The following is a 25585-nucleotide window of genomic DNA, read 5'->3' on the forward strand; positions in this document are numbered from 1 at the left end:
ATGACCTTATGATTGTGAGTCCAACACTCTAAGGGGAGGCGTCTTCACTAAAGTTCTGTATAATAGCTTGGATTGTTATACTTTTTTTTTTTATCCCCTAAATTGTGTTATTACAAAATTTTTTTTTTTCTCTCAGTATTTTTGAAGGGTAAAATCTAACCTAACTACATAATTTTTCTGAATTTCATTGCCTTGTTCATGAATTTTGCTGACATCTTAATTTTTTACCCCAACACTCCTGATCGGTATATGATAATTCTCAAACATAAGTTTACTGCAGTGTTTGTCATACCCTTCCATCTCCATGATGCATTTTATAGTATCAGAGCCTGCTTAAATCAAAAGTGTTATGACACTATCTGGCCCAAATTTTCTATCAGATTTGGCCTCTCATGCCTGCTCTACAATGTCATTCTAAAAATAAACAAACACGTCATTGAAATCCTAAATCTTCAAGATAATGCATGATTAATTCAAAACAGTGTGAATAAATATAGGCATCATATTTAATAGAGTAATCTGAATGCTAAGGGATTAAACAAAGTATATTATCTTAGAATCGGGAGCAGCCTTGAGTGGGTTGATACCAAATGCTTAAACCAATTGACTTCAACATTGTCACTTTGTACAGTACTGCCAAGTTTCCTCATTGCACATTCTTGACATTTTATAATCCTGCAAATTTTCTAAATGATCTTTATTTATTTATTTTTTTTAAATGGTTGACACAATAATAAGCATATTACATTTCATCTTTTCAGCATATATATATATATTTAATGATTTAAACCCAGGGTTTCTCAAATTAACTATCACCTTTTTTTTTTTTCCTGACATTTTTGCTGTAATTCAACAAAATTACATCACCATTGTTTTAATGTCCACTTTTCCATACTTGCATGTCTCAGATGGAATTTGTTGATTCAGATTCTCTATCTTCAGATGTCATTCCTGTTGCCAAATGAGGTAATATATCACCCAAGCTGAACATGTTTTCATGGAAGGTTGGAAACAAAGGATACCACTTTTATGACAGTAACACTAATTTCCCAACTTGTATGTGTTGCCAAGACAAGGAGATACTAACAGGCACATGACCAGCTTCTTTCAGTTTATCTATCACATCAACGCAGAAGGCTTCTGTTGACCTGGAGTATAGTAGATACTTGCTCAAGGGGCCATGCAGTGGCACTGAACCTAAGACCATATGGTTAGGAAGTAAACTGTTCAATCACAGCCATAGTTGATTCCTGTTAAAAACTAGCAGAAACATAAATATTTGTCAATATAATATGGAATGTTAGAACAATATTTTGATCAGTAATATTGTTTTCAAATTTTGGCACTAAGCCAGCAATTTTGAGGACTAAGTTGATTACATCAGCCCCAGTACTCGACTGGTACTTTATTGATCCTGAGAGGCAAAGTCCTCAGCAGAACTTGGAATATAAGGATGGACGAAATGCTAAGAATTTTGCCCATTGTGCTAATGATTTTGCTAACTTAACTTGCCACCTTTTTTTAATTTTTTTATCACTATTAGATGATCCTTGGGCCTCATGGAGTCAATGACAAGTAACCGAGACCTTTGGAGATATGCTGTGCTTCAGAACTCCCAGCAAGCCAAGTGAGACCGTGGCGTATACCAGTGCAGCATCACCGGCCTATCAAAGAGTACCTTTCAATCATTGGGCAGTAAACTACGCTTTTGAAGACATGTTGAGTCAAGTGAAGTCGTGGCCGATGACGGTACCGCCTGATTGGCACCTGTGCCGGTGACGCGTAAAAAGCACCATTCCAACATGGTCGATACCAGTGCCGCATGACTGGTCCTGTGCCAATGGCACGTAAAAAAAAGTACTATTCGAGTTTGATCATTGCCAGTGCTGCTTGACTGGCTCCTGTGCTGGTGGCACATAAAAAGTACCTACTATACTCTTGGAGTAGTTGGTGTTAGGCAGGCAGGGCATCCAGCTCTGCCAGATAAGATTGGAGCTTGGTGCAGCCTTCTGGCTTGCTAGCTCTCAGTCAAACCGTCCAATCCATGCCAGCATGGAAAGCGGACATTAAACGATGATGATAATCTATATTCAATAAAAATGCCAAATAATTTTGAAATTTAAGGCAGTTAAAAGATGAACTTATCACCCACTCTTTTTGACTCCCAATACTATTATATAAAAGTTTCCACTTTCCTACCAGGCTCTGGTGGCACCAACCACTCTGACAAGGACTGATCAAAACTAATGAGGGCCTAAAACAATTATCTGTTCATCAATCATCTTAGAATTTACTAGTGTAGAATTATTGACATTTTTTTGTGCTTATTTTTTAAAATCTAAATTTTTTTTTTTTTAGCCTTTTATGGCTGCCATAATCAAAATGTATTGCATTTACAAAAATTTGGTATCCCCACCCTTTTTTTTTTCTGTTGCTCAGAATGGTGAAAAAAAAAAAAAATCCCAAATGAAATTTTGTGTAACCATTCATGTGATAATGAATTTATTTTAATATGAACATTAACGTGCGGGTGACACGTAAAAGCACCCACTACACTCTGAGTGGTTGGCGTTAGGAAGGGCATCCAGCTGTAGAAACTCTGCCAAATCAGATTGGAGGCTGGTGTAGCCATCCGGTTTCACCAGTCCTCAGTCAAATCGTCCAACCCATGCTAGCATGGAAAGCGGACGATGATGATGATGATTAACCCTGTCAAGCCATGGCAGGAATGGCTTAATTGTCTTCTGTACCAAATTCCCACTAAAGCAGTAATGATCAATGTGCACAGAAAACGATGGTAAAATACTAAAATCAACTTGCAGCTTTGTCGTCAAGTGTGTTTGTTTCTAACTCATAGGTGTTGTTTGCTTTTGTTTTTAATTGTGAAGAAAAAAAAACGATATGTGATGAACCCAGCACTTTCTCTTGTAAACTAACAAAGCCTGGATTCTGCAGTTGAGGATATTCTTCGGAGGAAGAGTTTACACTTACGCTGGCAATGGGAGTGATTCAAACTGGTGTACATGATGAAAGTAACAATTCAAGTGAACAAATATGGTAGTTGACAGAAAGATCTCTTATTCTAAATTTTTTTTTTTTTTTTTTGTGTGACTTTTCATTTGTTTGTTTGTAATCATTACTCTTGAGCTGTATATGCAAATATTTATTTTTTGATTCAGGATCCCAGGTTTGAGAGGGTAAATTAAAAGGGTGGTTGGATTGGTGATGTAGGAAATGTAGTGATTTGAGGCTAGTATTGAAATAGGTGCAGGCATGGCTGTGTGGTAGAAAGTTTGTTTCCCGGCAACACAATTCCCAGTTCAGTCACTGTTTGTCCCCAGACCAACCAAATCCTTGTGGGTGGTTTTGGTAGATGGAAATTGAAAGAAGTCCGTCATATTTGTGTATGTATATATTACTGTCTCCTTGCCTTGACATAGTGTGATAGCTGTAAACGAGTGTCCTTCATTTCCCGTATTCTGTGAAGATATATCTGTTCATGGGGAAATATCACCCTACTTGGAAATGGGTGCAGATTAGTGACAGGAAGGGCATCCCACTAGAAAGTTCACTTCAACTAAATCCATCCAATTCATGTGAGTATTGAAAAGTAGATTTTAACCTTTAAACTGGCCATATCTGGCCTAAATACTCTGCCTGTTTTATGTTCAAACTGGCCAGATCCAACCTTCTCACACCCACCCTAAACTAATCACATCATTAAAAGCTTGAAGCTATGAGATAATGCATGCTTAGTTCAGAACAATGTACATAAATAAGCATCATATTTGACAGTAATCTGAATGCTAAATGGTTAAAATGATGGTTTCATCACCCACCCCTCTTAGTGATCTACTCATGAAAAATATTTCCTCTGCTGAAGGTTTTTTTTTTTTTATACAACCATTCCCATTTGCTGTATTCATTAAGTAACAATATTTGTTTATGCCTGGCTTTTAATACTTGCACTTTGATTTCAAGTTCTATTATTTTTCTGTTCTATCTGTCAGTATATCAATTCCCTTTTTTAGTGACATGCTGTTTCTATTTCACTTTTATGGGTCAAATGGATGATAAGCACCGGTTAAGAATTTTTTGTGTTTTAGCTCCCTCAAACACCCTGCCCCCTTTTTTTTTTAACCAGAACAGGAACTTGTAATTTTCTTTAAAGAAAAAAGAAATTGCTTAGCCACAGATCAATTGAATATAATTTGAGAGATCTAACTGTTGTTAATGTTGCTAAGCAACCATGAAGTTGCATGCCATCTACCTTTTTATTCATCCCAATGTGCTTGCAACTTCAGCATTGCCTTCCTGGTATTTTCACATATCTTTCTTGAACATAAAGATGCTGGTATGGTTGTATGGTAAGAAGTTTCCTAACCACATGGTTCTGGGTTCAGTCCAACTGCATGGCACCCTGGGCAGGTATCCTCTATAGCCTCAGGTTGAACAAAGACTTGTGAGTGGATTTGGTAAACAGAAACTGAAAGAAGCCAGTTGTATATATATATATATATATATTTTTTTTTTTATACTCTGCTTTTGCTGGTTTCAGTCATAGAACCAGTGATAAGGCTGGGACACTGTTTTCAAGAGTTTTGTTTAATTATATCAACTTGCCTGTCCATTACCCATCTCTTTATCTTAACTGGTTACATTCCATCCTCCCATTTTTAAGAGTTACTTCCCTTTCGGCAATAAATATCAACTCAATGGTTTTAGTACAATTCAACTCAAGCCCTATTAGTCACTTATCCAAGGTGCCACTCACTAGCATGGTTGTGAAGTATCCTTTCTAACTACTCCACTACTTTTTTTTTTTTCTATTTTAAAGCTCAAGGGTTGGGGGCCAGGATTATTCCTAAACAATTGTGTAGGAAATGCATTGACAACTGAATTTAATGTCTGTTGCCACTAATGATATAACTAGATTTTTATTTAATTAATAATTTCTCCTTTCATTTTACAGCCACTCTAGCTGTAAAATGATCACAAATTTAAAGTGGGTTAAGGATGAGAATTCTGTTGCACAGCCTTACCTTAAAAACAAATGTTGCATTAGCATAAGTTTAAAATTCAAACTGTTTTGGAGTAAGTATAGTTCAATGCAAGTTTTCCTTTTTAAACCACCTCCCCTGTATCACTTGGTATTGCATTCTTTTCAACTAATCTTGAGTGCAATGTCTGTCATAAACACCATTTTGAGACAAAAAGAAATATAGGTTTTACTAACAGAATGCAAACCATTTACCTATTTGCTTCAGTCTAAAATTTTTACTTATGTTAACATTTACATCAATCCACGAACATTCTTCTACATTACTGCTGTCCTGAGTTCTGTGAAACTTTCATAAAGCAAAATTAAAAAAAAAAAAATCTATATATTCAGACAATAATTTCAGTGTTGCATCACTACTACTGTGATTGCTGTTTCTCTTGCCTGTTTGCAGGGAGATGTCTATAAGAAAAGAATACACATAGATATTTCTATGAAGTTACATTCTAGAATTACAGCAAAGATAATCTAATGTAGATTACTTTTGCAGAAATAATGTTATGCATTTGTTGGTCAGACTTGTCAGGTGACATAATCAGTAATGGTTATTTTTGGTGTTGGTTATACAATATATATATGGTTTGATTGTTTTTCTTATCTAGCTGGGTTGCAGCTGTACCTGACTAGTGAAGCCAATGGAGCTGATGTTGAGTTTCCAGTGCTTAGATATTTTGAATCTGTTAGGTTGAAATACATTTGGTGTAAGTAATTGGTGCAGGTGTGGCTATGGTGAAGTAGTTTGCTTCCCAGCAGCATGGTTTCAGGTTCGGTCCCACTGGTGGACTCTACATTTGTATTAACATTACCTATCAGAGCAAAGTTTAAATACAAAGTAGCCTGGGTACCAGGGATGAGTTAAGAGAGAGAATTAGGTTTTTTTTTTTTTTTTTTTTTTTTCTTGAAAAAAAAAAAGAATTTTATGTTAGTAAGAAGTGGCAGGTATGGTTCATGTTAGATAAATGTCAAACGATGTTTGTGTCAAGAAGGAGAATTATCCAATAGACTTTGGTTTTATTGGTCATATTTGTCAGGAAAAAAACAGAAACTGAAACTCATGAATTGGTGCTATTGACTTCAATTACTTATAAGTAATTGAATGTTTGTATTTGTGTGGTTGAGAAGTTTGCTTCCTAACCACAAGGTTTCAGGTGCAGTCTCGCTATCTAGGCTAGGTTCTACAATAGCCCCGAGTCAACCAAAGCTTTATAAGTGGATTTGACAGATGGAAACTGAAAGAAGCCTGTCATATAAAAGTATATGTATGTACATTTGTGTTTCCTTGTCTTGACATCATGTGATAGTTGTAAATGAATACAATTGTCATACAAGCATTTCATTTCCAACATTCTGCATAAACATGTCTGACCAAAGAGGAAATATTACTTTGCTTGGAAAAGAAGGGCATCTGGCCAAAAAAAATCTGCAAGCATAGAAAAGTGGACGATTTGTGTCAGGCATTCATCTAAGAGGAATAGAATTCTGGTTAGAGAATCCACAGCATTGTGAACCAAAGGCAACCATCCACAGTGAACCTAGACATCTGAATTGGAGATCACTGACCAGTCACAATTCCAACAGAAGATACCATATAATGTGAGGATCAGATATTGATTCAAGATCCAACTTGTTTGTAGTAAGCCATCTTTTTTTCAGCTACCCATCCTGTTCTTCACATATTCTTAGGGCGAGTTATGGAATGACTACAATGCATCACAGAGGTATTTACAAGGGATGACAAGGTGTGTGACCAGACCAGTGGAAGTGTCTTTTGAACAAGACTTCTCGTAAGTAGCCCAACTGAAGTCAGTGAGTATGGGGAGGCCTCTTGGGTTACCATTCACAAACTGGAGTAGAAGAAAATATGGGTTTATAGGTCTGCTGATTATATAGGACAACCACCAGAGGCATTATTCATGGGCCCTGTTTTTTTTACAAGGTAAGATGCAGTTAGAAACAATGTGTTAGGACATCATGGACTCTCTAACTGAGAACTTGACCTGAGGGATTAATAGCATTAACAATACTACAGATAGATAGCCTCCCAAAGAGGTTGTTTTACTGGACTCTGGTTCCCCTGCAAGTGGAAGCAACCAGGGCTCCTGAATAGGTTACTTTCTTGCAGATGGCAGAAGCATATATAAGAAATGTGGTGCTATATCACATTGAAACATTGGTACTAAATACAGTAATTAGAAAGTAGTAAAGGCACATGGCTCAGCAGTTATTGTTGGGCTCACAATCATGAGGTAGTGAGTTCGATTCCTGGACTGGGCTCTATGTTGTTTGTGAGCAAGACACTTTATTTCATATAGCTCCAGTTCACTCAGCTGCAGAAATGAGTTGCAATGTCACTGGTGCCAAGCAGTATCAGGCTTTGCCTTTCCCTTGGATAACATCGGTGGCATGGAGAGGGGTGATTGGTATGCATGGGTGACTGCTAGTCTTCTATAAACAACCTTGTCCAGATTTGTGCCATTGAGGAGAACTTTCTAGGTGCATCCCCATGGTTATTTTTGACCAAAGGGGTCTATTTTAAGGAACTGAGGATGATAAGCATTGTCAAAGTAAGGAAGGAAGTTGGCTGCACTGGTTGTGGATGGTACTCTGAGAAGAGGTAGACTGAAGAAGACTTGAAATAAAATAGTTAAATCAGACATGAGCAGAAATGCTGTATTCCTGCAGATTTTTAGCAAGCCTGGGTTAGCTAAGAAAAAGAATGAAACCTTCAAATCCTATTAAGCATTTATATAACAATTCTGTTGACCACCAGTGTAATCAATGGATTAGTTTTTGTCTTTATATTTCAACATTTTATTTCAATTCTAAAGGAATAAAATGGTGAAGGATCTTTAGATATTTGAGCAAGAAATTAACCCTTTTCATATCAACCTGCAAGACCACCCCTGATTTTATGACATAAACTCCGTAAATGATCTAAATTAGAACCGCCCATCAAAATTTTATAATAATTTGTTCCAAACAACAGATTAGTAAAGACAAAGTTATTATACTAAATTCTCCATTAGTTTCAAAATTGATTAAAACAAAAGCACTGAATTTCTACAGAAATATGGTAACAAAAGGATTAAAGAGAAAAAAAAAAACGTTTCTCTGGAACACTGACTTTACCATGAGAAATTTACTTCAATGATTATTATGATCACCTTGTTGAAATTTTAATTGTTTGACTAATCTTTAATCAATCATATTGTACATTTTAAAATTGCTTTGAAGGACACTGGTGATCAACTAAATTTAACATTTCTGAGCTAAAACAGTTGATTGACTCGTTTAATTTTAGCCCAGAATTTAACAAAAATTCACAAAACACATCATAGAACAATAAATACACATTTCATTTTCAGGAAATTAATCTTCATTTAAATATTTTAAATGTAAATTAAAAACTAATTCATAGCAAATTCTTTTTTTTTTTTTCTTTTTTTTTTTTAATTGAAGAAAAATTATCCAGTCACTAGTGTTTGTAAGCTGCATGGTGATATGATAATTACAATGTAACCATTGTAATTAGTTACAACAAATTGAGAGAAATGAATCAGAGTTCCATGACTTCTTCAGAATCTTCATTCTCTTCTCGTTTGCCAACCTTTTCTAGTTTCATAGACTTCCGTTTCTTTCCCTTTTTCTGTTTAGAATTTGATCGATTCCGTAGACGCTTTTCCTATTAAAGTGAAGTAAAACACAACAAACAAAAATATTACAAGACACTATCCACAGGAGATTTGTCTGAGAGAAATTAAATGGTTTTTGTTGGTCATTCAATATGAAGGTATCAATAATTCCATGATTTTAATATAAGTTTTTACCTTGTGTATCAGCTGCTATTGTAGTTTTTTTTTTTAGATTTTTTTCTGTGAACTTACAAAGAAAAAAATATGTGAATAAAAAAGATAGGGAATTATTTACAATCAAGTGATATACATATACATTTAGAAGAAGCTGGAAATGTTTCTATAAATGATACTGTCATGAAAGCAAGTATCTTCTAACTTTTGAATAATAATAGTAATAATAATAATAATGATGATGATTAGTTGTTATATAATAATACAAATGTAGTACAGTAGGGAGGAGAACAAAGGAAAACAGGAAAAAGCGCACTCAAGTTATAGTAAGCAAGAAAACAAACAGAACTCTACTCCCTTCAGGTAAATTGCCTTGCTTGATATGTAGGAATGGTGTGGGTAGGAACTCTATACAGTGTACCCAGTGCAAGCTATGGACACATAAGAAGAATCACAGGAAGGTTAATAGAGAAAGTAGTGTTTGTATGTGGAAAGATGCAGAGGAACCATAAACACTAGGGATACATGGGAAATTGATTTTATTCAAAAGCTCTGAAGGATCCCTAAAGGAAGTCAATAGTTTCTGTTACTTAGCTGACCTAATTAGCAGTGGAGGAGGGCATTCCAAAAGTATAGCTGCTAGAATAAGAACAAGCTGGAGCAAGTTCAGTGAGCTGTTACCTCTCTCTGTTGGTAACAAAAAGTCTCTCCTGATGAGTGAAAAGCAGATCGTATGATGCTTGTGTATGAACAACAATGCTACACAGTAGTGAGATGCGGATCCTGAATGCAGAGGACTTAAGACTAGAGAGGAATGAAGCTAATATGCTATGGTGGATGTGCAATAACAGTATGCAATTACCACTAAATGCTAATGTATTGAGAGAAAAATTAGGTGCAAGAGGAATCTGATATAGTATGCAAGAGAGAAGACAATGCTGGTTTGGCCATGCGATGTGTATGGATGAGAACAGCTACATAAAGTGGTTGGAATTTCAGGAAAAGGGGGACCCAGGAAGACATGGAAGGAACTAGTGAAGACTGATCTCAAGATACTGAACCTTAAAGAGGAGACTCAGATGATTGACAGCTTGCTGTACTTGAGGAGACCCATTCATTACAGCAAAAATGATGTTCTAAAACAACCTTTCAGGACCATGTACCTCCTTTCTCTATGTTCCATCAAGCATTTCCCACATCTCATCCTCTAACAACCATCACTCCTCTATCTATGGTACTACTTGGCTGCTGCAATCACTTGAGAGCAGAATTAGCACATATTACAATCCCCTCCCCACTTTCTTTTTGGTTTCAGTAACCTTCCCTCATTCCTGGAATCACTTCCATTTTTCATTATCATCCTTGCCCACCACCTTTCTGTGCCTTCAGCTAGTTCTCTCTCTCTTTTCTATCATACTCCTTCTTAACATCTGCTTTCATACTCAATACCCTCTAATATCTGCTAACTCACCCCATTTACTAAAGCACCCACCCTATGTACCTCTACATCTCCCTTCCTACTGCTTCTAAACCTTGCACATCATGTCACTACTTTCTGATCTATTCTCCTTCCCAAGCCACTTCTGTATATCTCACCTGACCCCTCTCTATACTAATATCTCCCATCAACCACACCTCCACCCTTGTTCATCACTCACTACATTCACCTCTACCCCCCCCCCCCCAATCTCTTATTCTCCTCTCACACCAGCAACTCCCACTAACCCTTATATAATATGTGTGGTAGACTTGTATTTCCTGCATAGAAAGACATCTGAGCTTGTCTCCAAACAGATTTTAGCCTTTCGACACATGGCATAGAACCACTGTCTCTCTTCCCCCTCTCACAGACACCCCTCCCCATTTAGTCAAAGAGGCTTCTTCATTTTTCCTTCATCCTGTTCTTTTCTTTCTTGCAAGTTACTTGGCAACCTCACTAGGGCTGGTGGCATGAAAAAAGCACCCACTACACACTGTGAAGTTGTTGCCTTTAAAAAGGGCATCCAACCATGAAAACCATGCCCAAGCTGACACTGGAGCTTGATGTGGCCCTGTGGATTACTAGATCCTGTCAAACTGGCCAACTCATGCCAGCTTTTTATCGAAGTCAAGAGAATGAAAGGTTAAATTGACCAAGGCAGAATTTGAACTCACAATGTAAAGCTGCTAAGCATTTTGCCCGGCGTGCTAATGATTCTGCCAGTTCCTCACAACAACAACAACAACAATAATAATAATAATAATAATAATAATAATGATAATAATAATTACAACAGTAACAACAATTTGAAATTTTGATACAAGACCAGTAAGTTCGGGGGATGGGGTAAGCCAATTACATCAATCCCAATGTTCAACTGGTGCTTATTTTTTTTACCCCAAAAGGATGAAAGACAAAGCCATTCTCGACAGAATTTGAATTCAGAATGTAGAGATGTATGAAATGTCACTAAGCATTTTGCCCAGTGTGCTAACACTTCTGCCAACTTGCTGCCTTTAATAATAATAATAATAATAATAATAATAAATGCCCTGATGCAGTACCAGGCAGTGGCTTTCATGGCTTCTCATCTTAACTGATTGGAAGTGTTATGTACATTGTTCAGTATTGGTATAAAAGATGGGCTACAGCAAATATTCTGTTCAATACCACAGATATGCTTGTCAGTTATTTAACCTTAACCAGTTGAGCATATCTCTTGGTGGCTGACGATATGTGTATCTCTGATCACGAGCAGAAGTAGTGGGAGAGCATCATAGCCATGTGTTGAGAGGAATTCTTTTGGGGTTTGGATAATTCAACTCTGGAAACATGGGTGTTTTGTTCAACATCCTTAAACAACCTTTATTCAGGGACTTTTTCAGCGGGATGGGCTACTTGATCCGAAGAAAATTCTAACTGGGCCCCACCTGCAAGGTCATGTGCTGTTTATCTTGATATGAGATCATGTCACGCACATATGGTTGTAATGCATGTGCCTGGTGTACCCTTATCAGATGGGTAGTCATGATGAGTATATTGGGCTTTGTATATTTTACCCCAGTGTCACTTTGATGGCATGCATTGCTCTCTCATTCAATAATAATAATAATGATGATGATGATAACGGTTTCAAATTTTGGCGCAAAGCCAGCAAGTTCAAGGAAGGGGTAAATTGATTACATCAACAGCAGTGTTCAACTACTACTACTACTACTACTACTACTGATGATGATGAGGAGGATGATGACAGAGAAAAAGAAAACTAATAATAATACTTACTGATTTTATATCTAATTGTAACTGCTCAAACTTAATTGGTTCCTTGATCTTTTCACGTAGTTTACGAGGAGCGTCAACGTCAACTCCAGTTTCTTCTGAAACATCACTACTTGAGCTGGCACATTCTGAACATTGCCTGATTAGGGAGAGAGAGACACACATACAAAAAAGTAAAATGAAATGAAATGAAAGACCATGGGAAGAAAAACTAACAAAATAAATAACTCTGCAAAAAATAATAATTCTTTCTACTGTAAGCAAAAGGCATGATACTTTGGAGGAGGGGGGATAGTGGATTACATTGACCCCAGTGTTCAACTGGTACTGATTTAATTGACCCTGAGAGGATGAAATGCAAAGTCAACCTGGATGGAATTTGAACTTAGAATGTAAAAACAGATAAAATACCACTAAGCATTTTGTCTGGCGTGCTAATGATTCTGCCAGCTTACTGCTTTAATTAATTAATTAATTAATTAATTAATTAATAATAATAATAATAATAATAATAATAATAATAATAATAATAATAATAATAATAATAAAATCATAATATTTCTTTTGGCACAAGGCCAGTAATTTTGATGGGGTGGGGATAATTTGATTACGTAGACACCAGTACTTAAATGATACTTTATTTTATTGACCCCTAAAGGATGAAAGGTAAAGTTGACTGTGGTGACATTTGAACTCAGAATGTAACAGAAGGTAAAAACAACAACAATAGTTTTAACAATCTGTTGTGATATGGAAAACATTTAGAAGCTGAAAGACAATGCTATAATTAAACACACATGAATTTAATATTAATGCTGAAAAATAAAAAAATGAAATAATTTAAAATTATACGTTAATAAGAGATAAAGCTGAAATATAAAATACTTGAGGTTTCATTAAAAATTCAGCCCCTTTGTAAATTTCTTTGAGATATAACAAGACATATTCAATTATAAATTACCAAGTCTAAACTTTGATGAGCTCTAATAAAACTCAAAATCATGTCCAGAATTAATAAGTCCCATATTAATACTACCTCCATTGCGAATATTTATTTTTCAATAAGCCTACTGGCCACATGTGACATCAGTGACTGAAAATTCAGAGTTATTCTATATATCATTAACAGTAAGGTTTGGCTAGTATAAAGTGAGTGGACACCTGTCACTGAGGAAATGCAGTATGTTGAAATCATGTGATCTAGCTTTTTCAGTGTCCATGCCAGATGGTTCTCATCTGTTAACATTATATGTCTGTGTCCTTAGCATTGTGTCTGTATGCACAGTATTTGGTATTCTAATAATAGATCTACATTAAATAAGATACATAGATTGCCAATCAGTATTAATACTGCTTCCCTCACCAATATTCATTTTATGTCCAGAATTGTCTCCCTTATTAAAATACTACTATCAATATTTAATAAATTAATTATATATATTATGTTACATTATTAGATAAGGGACTAGTAATTAGGAACAGATTGAAGCTCTGCAACTAGCAACTTCTGCAACAAAGGAACTTCACATCACCTACACCACACCACACCACACCACTCAAATCCTAAACAAAAGATGTGAACTTATTTCAACTTGCCGACATCAAATGCTTAAATTATTTCACGTTTCAAAGATGACACACTTGATGCACAATAAATGAGAGCTGACTTCAATAAGTATGTGATCACTTGCAAACACAGTAACCCCAATTTATAAATTAACTGTCATTGTATTGTATATCAATCCATTGATTCAGTACAGTCAATTGAGAGGCAGAGTGAAAGTACGGTACGGAAATGGAATTCCTGTTTACTTTACACATACATAAATATATACATTATATCATGTAGAAGCAAAATGACTAAGCGGACATAATTTTAAAACTCCTTGCACTTGCTTATAAATTGGGAGCTAGATGATTATGTTGAGGCATTGGCTTACAGTTGGATGTTCTTCCTGTGACTAACCTGTAACTATTTTTCAAATAATGGATTGTTTTTTTTTTAATTCCATTCATTTTTGAAAGTACAAGGCTATGATTTATAAGCAGAAAATGAGATGATTTGTAAGTGCCACTGTTTTTGGCTCAATGCTTTTAATGCAAAGATGCAGAAAGTAAACAATTACACTCATATATTATATGAAGAATTTTTCTAGTTTCCATCAACCACTATCACTCATAAGGTATATGTATGTGTGTGTATATGGTGCTCCAGCATGACCACAGCCATAAATAAATAAATAAATATATATATATATCTTCATTATAAGATCATAAATTAGAAGAAGAACATACCCTATAAAATATAGCGCAGTTATTTATTTCTGTATGTGTAAAGTAACAGTTTTAGAGAAAAAAACCATTGGCTTCATATCTAGCATGAACTAAGCAAATCCTTAGTTTCTCTAAATGATAACTGTTCTCAGCAAAGAATGTTTTTTAAAAACACAAGACATAAAGAAGGTATCTAATTTCTTTTTATGGCATAACACAATCGAGGTGTTACATTGCTTTGAGACCAAACGAAGCACTTTTAGAGCAAAGTTCATACGATTCGATATAGTAGACATTTATCCATCGATATCAAAAATGTTACTTGATAGGGCATTAGTATATACGAGACGAATTACCGACATAAGTGATAGAGAAATAGATATAATTATGCACGCTAGGAAAATGCTACTGTTCAACCAGGATTCAACCTGAGTCAAATGAACTGACTCTGAAGGCTCCTTCGACATCGCGATGGGGGCATATGACAGCACTGATATTTGCGACCTTATAGGGTTTTACATTCTGGACACCCTAGGTAATAAATTCTCCTCTGTCCACTTCGGCTTATATTGAGATGATGCCTTAGCCATCTCCAGCTACCTGAACTCCAGGATGGAAGCCGTGGGGAGTTGTTAACATTTTCGGAAATTTTTACTTCAAAATTGGAAAACCTAGCTATCTAGTGAAAGAAGACAACTCGCCCGGCTAAAATTTTTTCAGACGAATATATCTTCAACTATCACCATGCGTTCTTGTGTTTTAACAAAACATTCTTTGCTGAGAACAGTTATCATTTAGAGAAACTGAAGATATATCTAGTTCACACTAGATATGAAACCGATGGGCTAAATGGATGCCCAGAAGATGACCAGCATGGAGGAGAAGGGTCTGGAAGCTTAAAGATCCCGCGAATGGACAGAGATTTAGAGACGTATTACTCAAAGCCTTTGATGAAATAGAAGGAGATATAGCATCACATGATGTGGAAGACAACTGGAGGTTTCTATGAGACAACCTGCTGAGGGCCACTAACCAGATCTGTGGATGGTGCAAAGTCCCCTCTTGACCCAAAGTAACGTCGTGGTGGAACAATGTTGTGACAGGGCTATTAGAGAAAAGAAACAGTCTTGGAAGTACGGTGGTAGCAGGGAATTGTATGAGACTGCCAGAAGGGAAGCTAGGAGACAGGTTTATTTAGCCAGAAGGGAAGCAGATAAGAAAAAATTTGCCAATGTTCTGCACTGTGAGGACCAAAGGCTTGAGGTATTTCGTGTTGCAAGACAGTGTGTGAGAGAGAATCATGATGTCGTAGGAGAAAAATGTGTCCACATGGATGATGGTTCACTTGCATTAAAGGAGGCTGCAAAGAGAGAGGTTTGGAGATGCCACTATGAAAGGTTGCTCAATAAAGAGAATGAATGGGAGAAAGAAAGTCTGCCGAATGTCAACCCAACAGCTATCCAGATTGACAGTACCTTGGTAGATAAAGCAATTAAGGGTATGAAGACAGGGAAAGTCCCCGGCCCATCAGGAATCCCTGCAGAGATGCTCAAAATATCTGGCAGTGTCGGTTATAGCCTAGTCACCCGTATAGTTAACCAGGTGATACATGAAGGAGTCATACCCAGTGACTGGTGTAGCAGCACCATAGTCAACTGCTACAAAGGTAAAGGTGACACTTTAGATACAAATAATTACAGAGGTATCAAGTTGTTGGATCAGGTAATGAAGGTGACGGAGAGGGTCATAGCCCAACTAATTAGGGAGAGAGTCAGTTTAGATGAGATGCAGTTTGGGTTTGTGTTGGGGAAAAGCACCACTGATGCTATATTTCTGGTAAGACAGCTACAAGAGAAATACCTAGCCAAAGATAAACCTCTGTACCTGGCTTTCGTTGACATGGAGAAAGCCTTTGACAGGGTCCCCTGATCTCTTATCTGGTGGTCAATGAGGAAACTAAGGATAGATGAATGGTTAGTGAGAGCTGTGCAAGCCATGTACAGGGATGCTGTCAGTAAGGTGAGGGTTGGCAATGAGTACAGTGAAGAATTCCGAGTAGGGGTAGGGGCCAACAAGGATCAGTCCTCAGCCCCCTCCTATTCATCATAGTCCTCCAGGCAATAACAGAGGAATTCAAGACAGGATGCCCCTGGGAGCTCCTCTATGCTGACGACCTTGCTCTAATTGCTGAGTCACTATCAGAACTAGAGGAAAAGTTTCAGGTGTGGAAGCAAGGATTAGAATCGAAGGGTCTTAGAGTCAATCTAGCTAAAACCAAAGTCTTAACAAGTAGGAAGGCAGACAAACCACAAATCCCTTCAAGTAGATGGCCCTGCTTGATCTGTAGAAAAGGTGTAGGTAGAAACTCCATTAGATGTACCCAGTGTAAGCTATGGACGCATAGGAGGTGCAGCAATAGCAAAGGGAGGCTAACTGGGAAGATAGTTTTTGTATGTGGCAAATACTCAGGTGCTATAAACACAGAAAATGTGCAGAGAACAGCTTCTGTCACATTCCAGGGAGAAAAACTAGAAGTAGTTGATAGCTTCCGTTACCTAGGGGGCCAAGTCAGTAGCAGGGGTGGATGCTCTGAAAGTGTAGCTGCTAGAATAAGAATAGCCTGGGCAAAGTTCTGCTGAGGACATATGTAAGCTTGCAAGGAATGAAGCCAGTATGCTCAGCTGGATGTGTAATGTCAGTGTGCATACGCGACAGAGTGTAAGTGCCCTGAGAGAAAAGTTGGATTTAAGAAGCATCAGATGTGGTGTGCAAGAGAGACGACTGCACTGGTGTGGTCATGTGTTGCGAATGAATGAGGACAACTGTGTGAAAAAGTGTCACACCCTAGCAGTTGAGGGAACCTGTGGATTGAATGCCACGCATCCATTTCCAAGTGTGTGTGTATATATATATATATATATATATATATGCAAAGATAGGTGGGAGAAATAAATGAGGGTGATGACTGACATGTATACGAACAACATAGATAATTAAAGGTATATCAAATACCGTACAACATAAATTCTTGATGTATTACAATTATCTTTGTATCTACCATATGGCAATTGAGACCAAGGCAATGATCTCAAGAATCAAGATTTCTCCCTAACTGACATGTCATTAAAAGGACACACAGACAGGAATGCACGCACGCACGCACTCGTGTGAGTAGGCCAACACAACATTACCCCTAATTGAAAGGGGAACAGAACAATGTGAAATGAAGAATACAATGCATTGTCCAGCCTGGAAAGGAAACTGAACCCACAGTCTAATGATCACGAATGCAACAGCCTAACTATTTGGCCATGCGCCTTCATACATACACACATGTATATATGTGTATATAAGTATGTGTGCGTGTACATATATACACTTCTAGTCTTTGAGGATATCACATCATCAATAAGGGTAAACCATCTACTAACGAATCTACAGTTCAAATTTTCAAATGTTATTTCTTTTCCCCACTTTAATTCTAGTTTCCAGTGTACTTCTGTATAATGACAATGAAAAGAATAGAGACAGATTAAGACTTAATCTTCATGTCATCCAAACCTCCTAGAAAAAGAAACAACAAACAAAAAAAAAAGAACTATACTGTTGTAGTTGTAGTGGTGGTAATGGTGGTGATAATCTAATTAATGACTGTTACTGAAAAATGAGTAAAATGTGTTCGGCACATTCTTGTACAAGAAAGTGAACTAATTCTGTATGGAAACCTCTCCAGAGTAGTTGCAGGGTAGCTAGCTGCCTTATGGATGGATTGAACTGTGTAACTTTATAGTGTTCTTTCTCTTTTTGATTTTTTTTCCCAACATGTTTGTCAATTTTTGTGGAAATCCTTGCATGACAACATCTTAAATTGTTAGTTCATTAACAATTTGTGAAAATAAATAAAGTAGTAGTAGTTAGTAGAAATATCTCTGAAACTAAGCAAAAGTATCGACTGGTTTCACAAATGGAACTTATTAATTAAATAACTTTTAAAATATGAAAAGTAAAAAAACAAAAAAAAAAAAAACACATACTCAAACACTCAGTACATGCAAAGTAAATAAATGTATTAAAAAGAAAACCAAAAAACAAACAACAAAGCAAAAAAAAAAAAAAGCCCAGAACATTCACCCAGCCCTCTCCTGAAACTCTGCCACAAGCAAGCCAGTGTACAGTAAACAGCTTGGCAACATCATATTGCCTGGTATATATTTTATGTATGTCAAAGAACTATGTGTGTATTTATGTATGTCAAGGAAACGATCAACCAACAACATGCTCAGCAGGGATGATCTCAGAATAAAAATGCTGCCAAAACATCTATCTTTTTATCTTTTCTTTGTTTCAGTCATTTGACTGCGGCCATGCAAGGGCACTGCCTTGAGGAATTTTTCATCAAATGAATCGACCCCAGCACTTATATTTTTTAAAGCCTGGTACTTATTCTATCGGTTCTTTTTTGCCAAACTGCTAAGTTACAGGGACGTAAAAGCACCAAAACTGGTGGTGGCAGGGGAAAAACACACACACACACACACACACACACATATATATATATATATATATATATATATATATATATATATATATATATATATATGTGTGTGTATGTATACATACACACACACACACACACACACAATGGGCTTCTTTCAGTTTCTGTCTATCAAATCTACTCACAAGGCTTTGGTTGGCCTGAGGCTAGTCTATAGTAGAAGACCCTTGTCCAAGGTGCCATGCAGAGGGACTGAACCCAAGACCATATGGTTGGGAAGCAAACTTCTTACCACATAGCCATGCCTGCACCTATATTTATATGTATAATATTTTATCCAATATGTATAATATCTAATCCAATAGAATTCTAAACAAAATTCAGAAACAGTTACAAACAATCTGTTTATTTCAGTAAGTTTTCAGTCTTTTATAATGAAACTTTCTTTCTGTGTTTTCTGCTTTTAATAAAATAACTACCTTGAACTTGTAATGGAATCTCTTATTACACATTGCTCCAGTTAAACATTTTATTATCACTATCTGTAGCCATTATATTTATATATCTAGATCATATATGTAGTCCTTCACCAGCTAAGTGCTTTCCCTTCAGAACACCTGGCTCACATATTTTCAATCAACAGCTTAAATCTTGCCTAGAGTATATCAATTTATGTCCCTTTTCCTTTCAGCCAATACATAAAAAAAAGAAACTGACCAAATGATAAAAGAAAGTAAATAAGTATTAACTAAACCTAGTATAAGAAAATGTATAGTTTTCACCAAAACTTTTATGACCAGAAGTATTTAAACTTTTTAAACCAGAAAATGACTCCTGAGAAATGCACACAAAATCCATTTTATTATGAATTGCTCTGGGATAAGGATGAAGTTTGATTAAATTTATTTTTTTTAATGTTTGTTTTTTATTCTTCTGAAGTTACCTTTAACAACCATTTTGTTGTTGTTACTGAACTTAAAACCTGAGAAATTCTACAAGAGCCCAAATTTTTAACTTATTTTCCCCTTGCATCTTTAGCATTTAAACCGGTCATATGTTTTGTGTTCAAAGTGGCCAGATCTGGCCTCTCACACCTACCTTACAATGTCATTCTAAAAACATCATCGAAATCTTGAAGCTATGAGATAATGCATAATTAAATCAAAACAATATGAATAAATAAGCATTACATTCAACAGAGTAATCTGAATGCTAGAGGGTTAATAGAGCATGTAAGATGAAATCTACCCCAAAGATCTATTCACTGTAAAAGAAAAATTTAATGTCCATAATAACTTCATTCCATTTCAGTGCTTATACCATACAAAAACATAAATTTATTCATTTAGCAGCCTTGAAGTAAGTGAATAGTAGAAATGGTGAAATCTTGACATTTCTAGTTTGGTTGCTTTCTAGATAAAAATCAGTTTTAGTAAGGGAGTTGCCGGTTACTTACCAGCCTTGTAGCTTGGTTTTCTTGGGCATACGTGAGAGCGGTGGATCAAGACAGCCAAGATGGTAGTGTTTGCTACATGAATCACATTTGGCCAACAGATGTTGGTTTGTTGATTTCTTACAGATTCCACAACTGCCAATTAACAAGTTATATCTAATAAATAAATAGTAAGAAAAATCCTAAAGTTAATTTTGATGCATTAGCGATGGCCGTTTTTACATTGATTCTTTAATATTCTTGAACGGAGAAAGAACAATGAATACCTAGAGGCAAAATTTAGAAATGCTTTTAAATAAAAAGTCTGTCTAAAAAAAAAAAACAGTCATTAGGAATGAAGATAATCAAGTCACGTAGTAACAGAACTAAACAGCCAGAACCCACTACCCCCATCAAAGAAGTTGAAGAATTAAAGGTGAAAGTGGGATGATGAATTTGTCATGGTCATTATCTAAAAACATACTCAGACATCAGCATCATTTTAACATTCACTTTTTCATACTTGCATGGATCAGATGGAGTTTATTGAGGTGGATTTTCTATAGATGTATGCCTTTACTGTCTCCAACCCTCAATTCTTTCAAAGCAAGATGATATTTCCCCATCACATGTTTTCACAGAACACTGGAAACGAATAATAATGCTTGCATGACAGCGACACTCATCTACAAATGTCATGCAATATCAAGACGAGACACAAACACACACACACACATGTATGTACAATGATGGGCTTTTTCAAATTTCTGTCTGCCATATCCTCTCATATGACTTTGGTCAACCTAGGGCTACAGTAGAAGACATTTTACCCAAGGTATCACACAGCGGGAGAGAACCTGAAACCATGTGGCTGGTGTATTCCACAAAATCCAATTACACTTCAAACAAACAAAACTAATTTCCATTTGTTCCAGGGTGGGACTTATACAGTTGTACAACACAGTAGACTCACATAGTCAGTCTATTAAGATACAAAAGTGAGCCTTTAAATTTAGTTACTGAAACTAGCACAAAGTAAGAATGTGAAACTTTCAATGATACAAACTGTAAAAGTCCATGTATATTACATAGAAGCACTTATTCTTTTGTATGTTTCATTTTTCTATTTAACCCACCTGAGACCAGCTGTGGTCCCATAATATGAACTTGCCACTTTAAAGTGATCTAAATTAAAACCTTCCTTCAAGATTTCAATGTTACTTTATGTTTCAAACACCAGCTTAATAGAGACAAATATATTTTCAAATTAATTGAAAGCATGGCAGTGTATTTCAACAGAAATATGGGTAACAAAAAAGTTAATATATTCTTTCAAGTGCCACTCTGCATTTAGTTGGTCAACTGCATTCATAAGGAAATTACTATAATAAATATTATTATAAATAATATAACAGTGTTATATTATTCAATAAAACATCATTCCAGAAAAACAGGCCAATAAAACACATTTTTGTTTTTCTGAATCAATACAAAACTCAAAAATCATGCAATTTCAGAAGGTAAAGTTGTTAATCATAGAATAAAAAAAAGAAGGGCATGAGAATGGAAATTTTAATAGAACTCTTTCGTGACTAAATCTTATCTACAAAATTAAAATAAGGGTTACAGTTAAGCCTATTTTTTATTACGTCTTTATTATAATTTAAGAAAAGTTATATTGAAACTTGAATCTGTTGTTCTAAATCTGATGGACATTTCAACATTATCATTAATTATTATTATTTAATGTCCATCTTCCATACAGGAATTGGTTGGACTGTTTGCCACAATCCAATGGGTTGGAGAACTGCAACAAACTCCATTGTTTCTATAGCCCTTCCTAAAGCTAACTTCTTTATAGAGTGTACTGGGTGCTTTTTCGTGGCACTGGCATTAAGGAGCTATAGTTGTTGGCTACTAATAACAAAATATTGCCAAAAACACATCAGTGTTTTGAAAGACATTCTTGAAAGCAAAACAGTCTCATTTTTATTTAAATTCTTTAACTTTTTGATACATTTTTACATAATTAATATGTGAATGTCTAGAAATAAGAATACACATTCCCTTTCTATAAAGATATTTCTGTTTATTATTAACAGAAATTTGAAATAAGCTTGTATGCCAATCAACGGCAATATGTATAAATCACAGATGCATATCTGGAAAACCCTAATTAAAACAAATTATTCACTGGCAAAATTTCCCCTTTTTGTTTTATATATACTGAAGATGGTTATAATCATCCTTATTATCTTTTTTAATGTCATATCCTATATATTATAAAACCACAATAGAGAAGTACTTATATATATATATATATATATATAAGTACTGCTCTATTGTTTTATGAGCTAATGTCTAAGCTGGCTGTCATACCTATCTTACTATACAGTTGTTTCAATTACTACCAACATCTCATAACAATCATTTTGTACAGTCTTGCCATGCATTCATATTGTCCAATCATAATATTGAATTTTACCACACATTTATATAATATAGTCTTTTTTTTCTGAAAACAACACTTGATGCCCGCTGTACTTTTCTTAACATTGGATGGAATCATGGGAAATTAAGGGTTTCAGAATTAATGACTATTTAGTAAGCAGCAATGAAACAACAACAACAGCAGTTTTGAAGAACAGTAGAGAAGATAAATAAAATGGAAAGTTAAAAGGGGAAAAAGTGGGGGATGAGATAAAATGTTTTAAAAAGAAAAATGCAAATGTAGAATAAGCAAAACTAAACAAGAGAAAGAGAGAGAGAGAGAGAGAGAGAGGGAAAGAGAGAGAGAGGGAAAGAGAGAGAGAGGAACTGACTGAACTGAAACTGAGGAAGCACAACTTACTGTTGAATGGCAGGTGCTGAAGGAGATTTAGGTTGAGGGTCCCGTTTTGTTGGAGAGCGAGGAGATTTACGTACACGGAACATCTCTGGAGTGTTAATTTCCTATGAATTAATACCAAGGTTTTAGAATGAGACAAGACCAAAGTGGAACATTAAATAACAAATTATACCTAAGGTCATTCCTCAGACACTCAAAATAAAAGATTATGGATGGACTCACAGAATCATTAAGAAAATTATTTGGTTTTGATGAAAGATTTATTTTCTTTAATCCTTTAGTACTCAGATTATTATGTTGAAGGTAATGCTTATTTATTCACATTGCTTTGTATTAACCATGCATTATCTTGTAGCTTTGAGATTTTGATGATGTGACAGTTTTATTCTTAGAATGACCTTGTAGGATATGTAGTAAAGGGTGGATCTGGTCAGTAGAATATTTTGGCCGGATTTGGCCAGTTTAAATGCTAAAAGGTTAATGCTCAAGTAGTTTATAGGTTAGAAGTCCAAATCCTTCGCAAAACTAATTCAGTTCTCCACTCTGACAAGACAGAAATTATTCTACTAGTACATGTTACCTGTCTCCACTTACAATGGAGTTAGTTTCAAGAAAGTTTATGATTTGTGTATTAAAAAAAATGTCCAACAGAACACATACTAATGCTGAAATCTGCAGATTAGCCTGAGTTTCAAGCTGTACTTAAAGCAGTGTTTTTCATAGGGGGTGGTTCTATGAGATTTGAAAACCAGAGAGGACAAACAACAATAACAACAGCAGTAGCACATTTCTATGCTTATGTGGGTCTGATGGAATTCGTTGAGGCAGATTTTGTATGGCCAGATGCCAACGCCCACCTAATCATTTGGCTAGACATGTTTTTTTGCAAAAACTGGAAATAAACGACACTCATATACAACTATCATGTGACATCAAGACAAAGAGATACAAACACGAGTACACACACACACACACACACAATGGGTTTCTTTTAGTTTCTCTCAACTTAATCCACTCACAAGGTCTTGGGTAGCCTGAGGTAATGGTGGAAAGCTCTTACCCAAGGTACTATGTAGTAGGATTGAACCTCAAATCATGTGGTTGTGAGGCAAGCTTTTTAACCACAGAGCCATGCTTGTTTTCAAAGGGAGAAAACTATACATTACAAAAATGGTTATTAATGATAGTAAATTTTTATATTTACCTGTCCTGAAAGATCAGTTAAAATACTCCAGGTTTCTTCTCCGTTTTGTTGCAGCTTGTGAGTGGAATCTTTCAACCGATTCATTTCATTCAGTAACTGAAAAAATTCAAATATAAATACTAGAAACAGAATCACTCAGACAGCTGAAATCTAAATCATTTTCTCTCATCTACAGATAGGGGTCATACTAAAGAAAAAAAACAAAAAAAAGCCCTGTTATTGTTACATGTAAGTCTTAGTAATGCCTTATGTATCTAGTTTGGAAACTAAGAGTTTTGAATTCAATTCCCACAGGAATTGAATATCTCTATAAGGAAAAGAAACAACAGCAAAAGAACGAAAACAAATGAAGTGAATAACCCCTAAGGTGTAAAAAAACAAAACAAAACAAAAAGCAGTCAATATATTTATACTCAGACATATTAGAACGCATATTAGAAACGGTTACATGCTGCACAGGTACAATTAGTGTATTCACAGATACCAAATAAACTGACAAGGGAATAATGATGCTAGTCTACAAACAACATATTAGAATTCATCAATGGCGGCGAGCTGGCAGAAACGTTAGCACGCCGGGCGAAATGCTTAACGGTATTTCGTCTGCCGTTACGTTCTGAGTTCAAATTCCGCCGAGGTCGACTTTGCCTTTCATCCTTTTGGGGTCGATAAATTAAGTACCAGTTGTGTACTGAGGTCGATGTAATCGACTTAATCCCTTTGTCTGTACTTGTTTGTCCCCTCTATGTTTAGCCCCTTGTGGGCAATAAAGAAATAAGAATTCATCAAATACTGCACCATGTCCTGTCTCAGTTCTAAATATTTACACATTAAACTAGAAAGTGTGAAGGCACATGGTTCAGTGGTTAGGGCTCACAATCTGTTGTGTTTTTGAGCAAGACACTTTATTTCACATTGCTCCAGTTCACTCAGCTGTAGAAATGAGTTGCGACATCACTGGTGCCAAGCTGTATTGGCCTTTGCCTTTCCCTTGGATAACATTAGTGGTGTGGAGAAGGGAGACCAGTATGCATGGGCGACTGCTGGACTTCCATAAACAACCTTGCCCGGATATGTGCCTCGGAGGGGAACTTTCTAGGCATATCCCATGGTCATTCATGACTGAAGGGGGTCTTTATCCTAAACTAGAGACAACACAAAAACAGTGTAATTCACACAATTACAGGCTGTATTCAGATATTGAGATT

The 25585-nt window shown here is 35.9% G+C and overlaps 1 protein-coding gene across 8 annotated transcripts in view; it reads right to left on the bottom strand.

Moving 5' to 3' along the window:
• Positions 1–8396: 8396 nt before the first annotated feature.
• The window catches only part of LOC106872116 (PHD finger protein 14), a 62126-nt gene continuing 44937 nt past the window's right edge, over positions 8397–25585 (bottom strand). For 5 of the 8 annotated variants that reach the window (XM_089351205.1, XM_089351204.1, XM_089351198.1 and 2 more), the window contains 5 exons: positions 24378–24473; positions 23177–23277; positions 20350–20502; positions 12128–12263; positions 8397–8741 (listed from right to left, as the gene is read on the bottom strand). In XM_089351205.1, coding sequence (XP_089207331.1) covers positions 8616–8741; positions 12128–12263; positions 20350–20502; positions 23177–23277; positions 24378–24473 — 612 coding nt within the window. In that variant the 3' untranslated portion in view covers positions 8397–8615. Of the gene's footprint in view, positions 8742–8886; positions 8939–12127; positions 12264–20349; positions 20503–23176; positions 23278–24377; positions 24474–25585 lie in introns of all 8 variants that reach the window. The other 3 variants (XM_089351203.1, XM_089351202.1, XM_089351200.1) reach the window with 2 other exon arrangements.

The sequence above is a fragment of the Octopus bimaculoides genome, chromosome 4 (assembly GCF_046866305.1).
Source record: "Octopus bimaculoides isolate indiv1 chromosome 4, ASM4686630v1, whole genome shotgun sequence".
Lineage (NCBI taxonomy): Eukaryota > Metazoa > Mollusca > Cephalopoda > Octopoda > Octopodidae > Octopus > Octopus bimaculoides.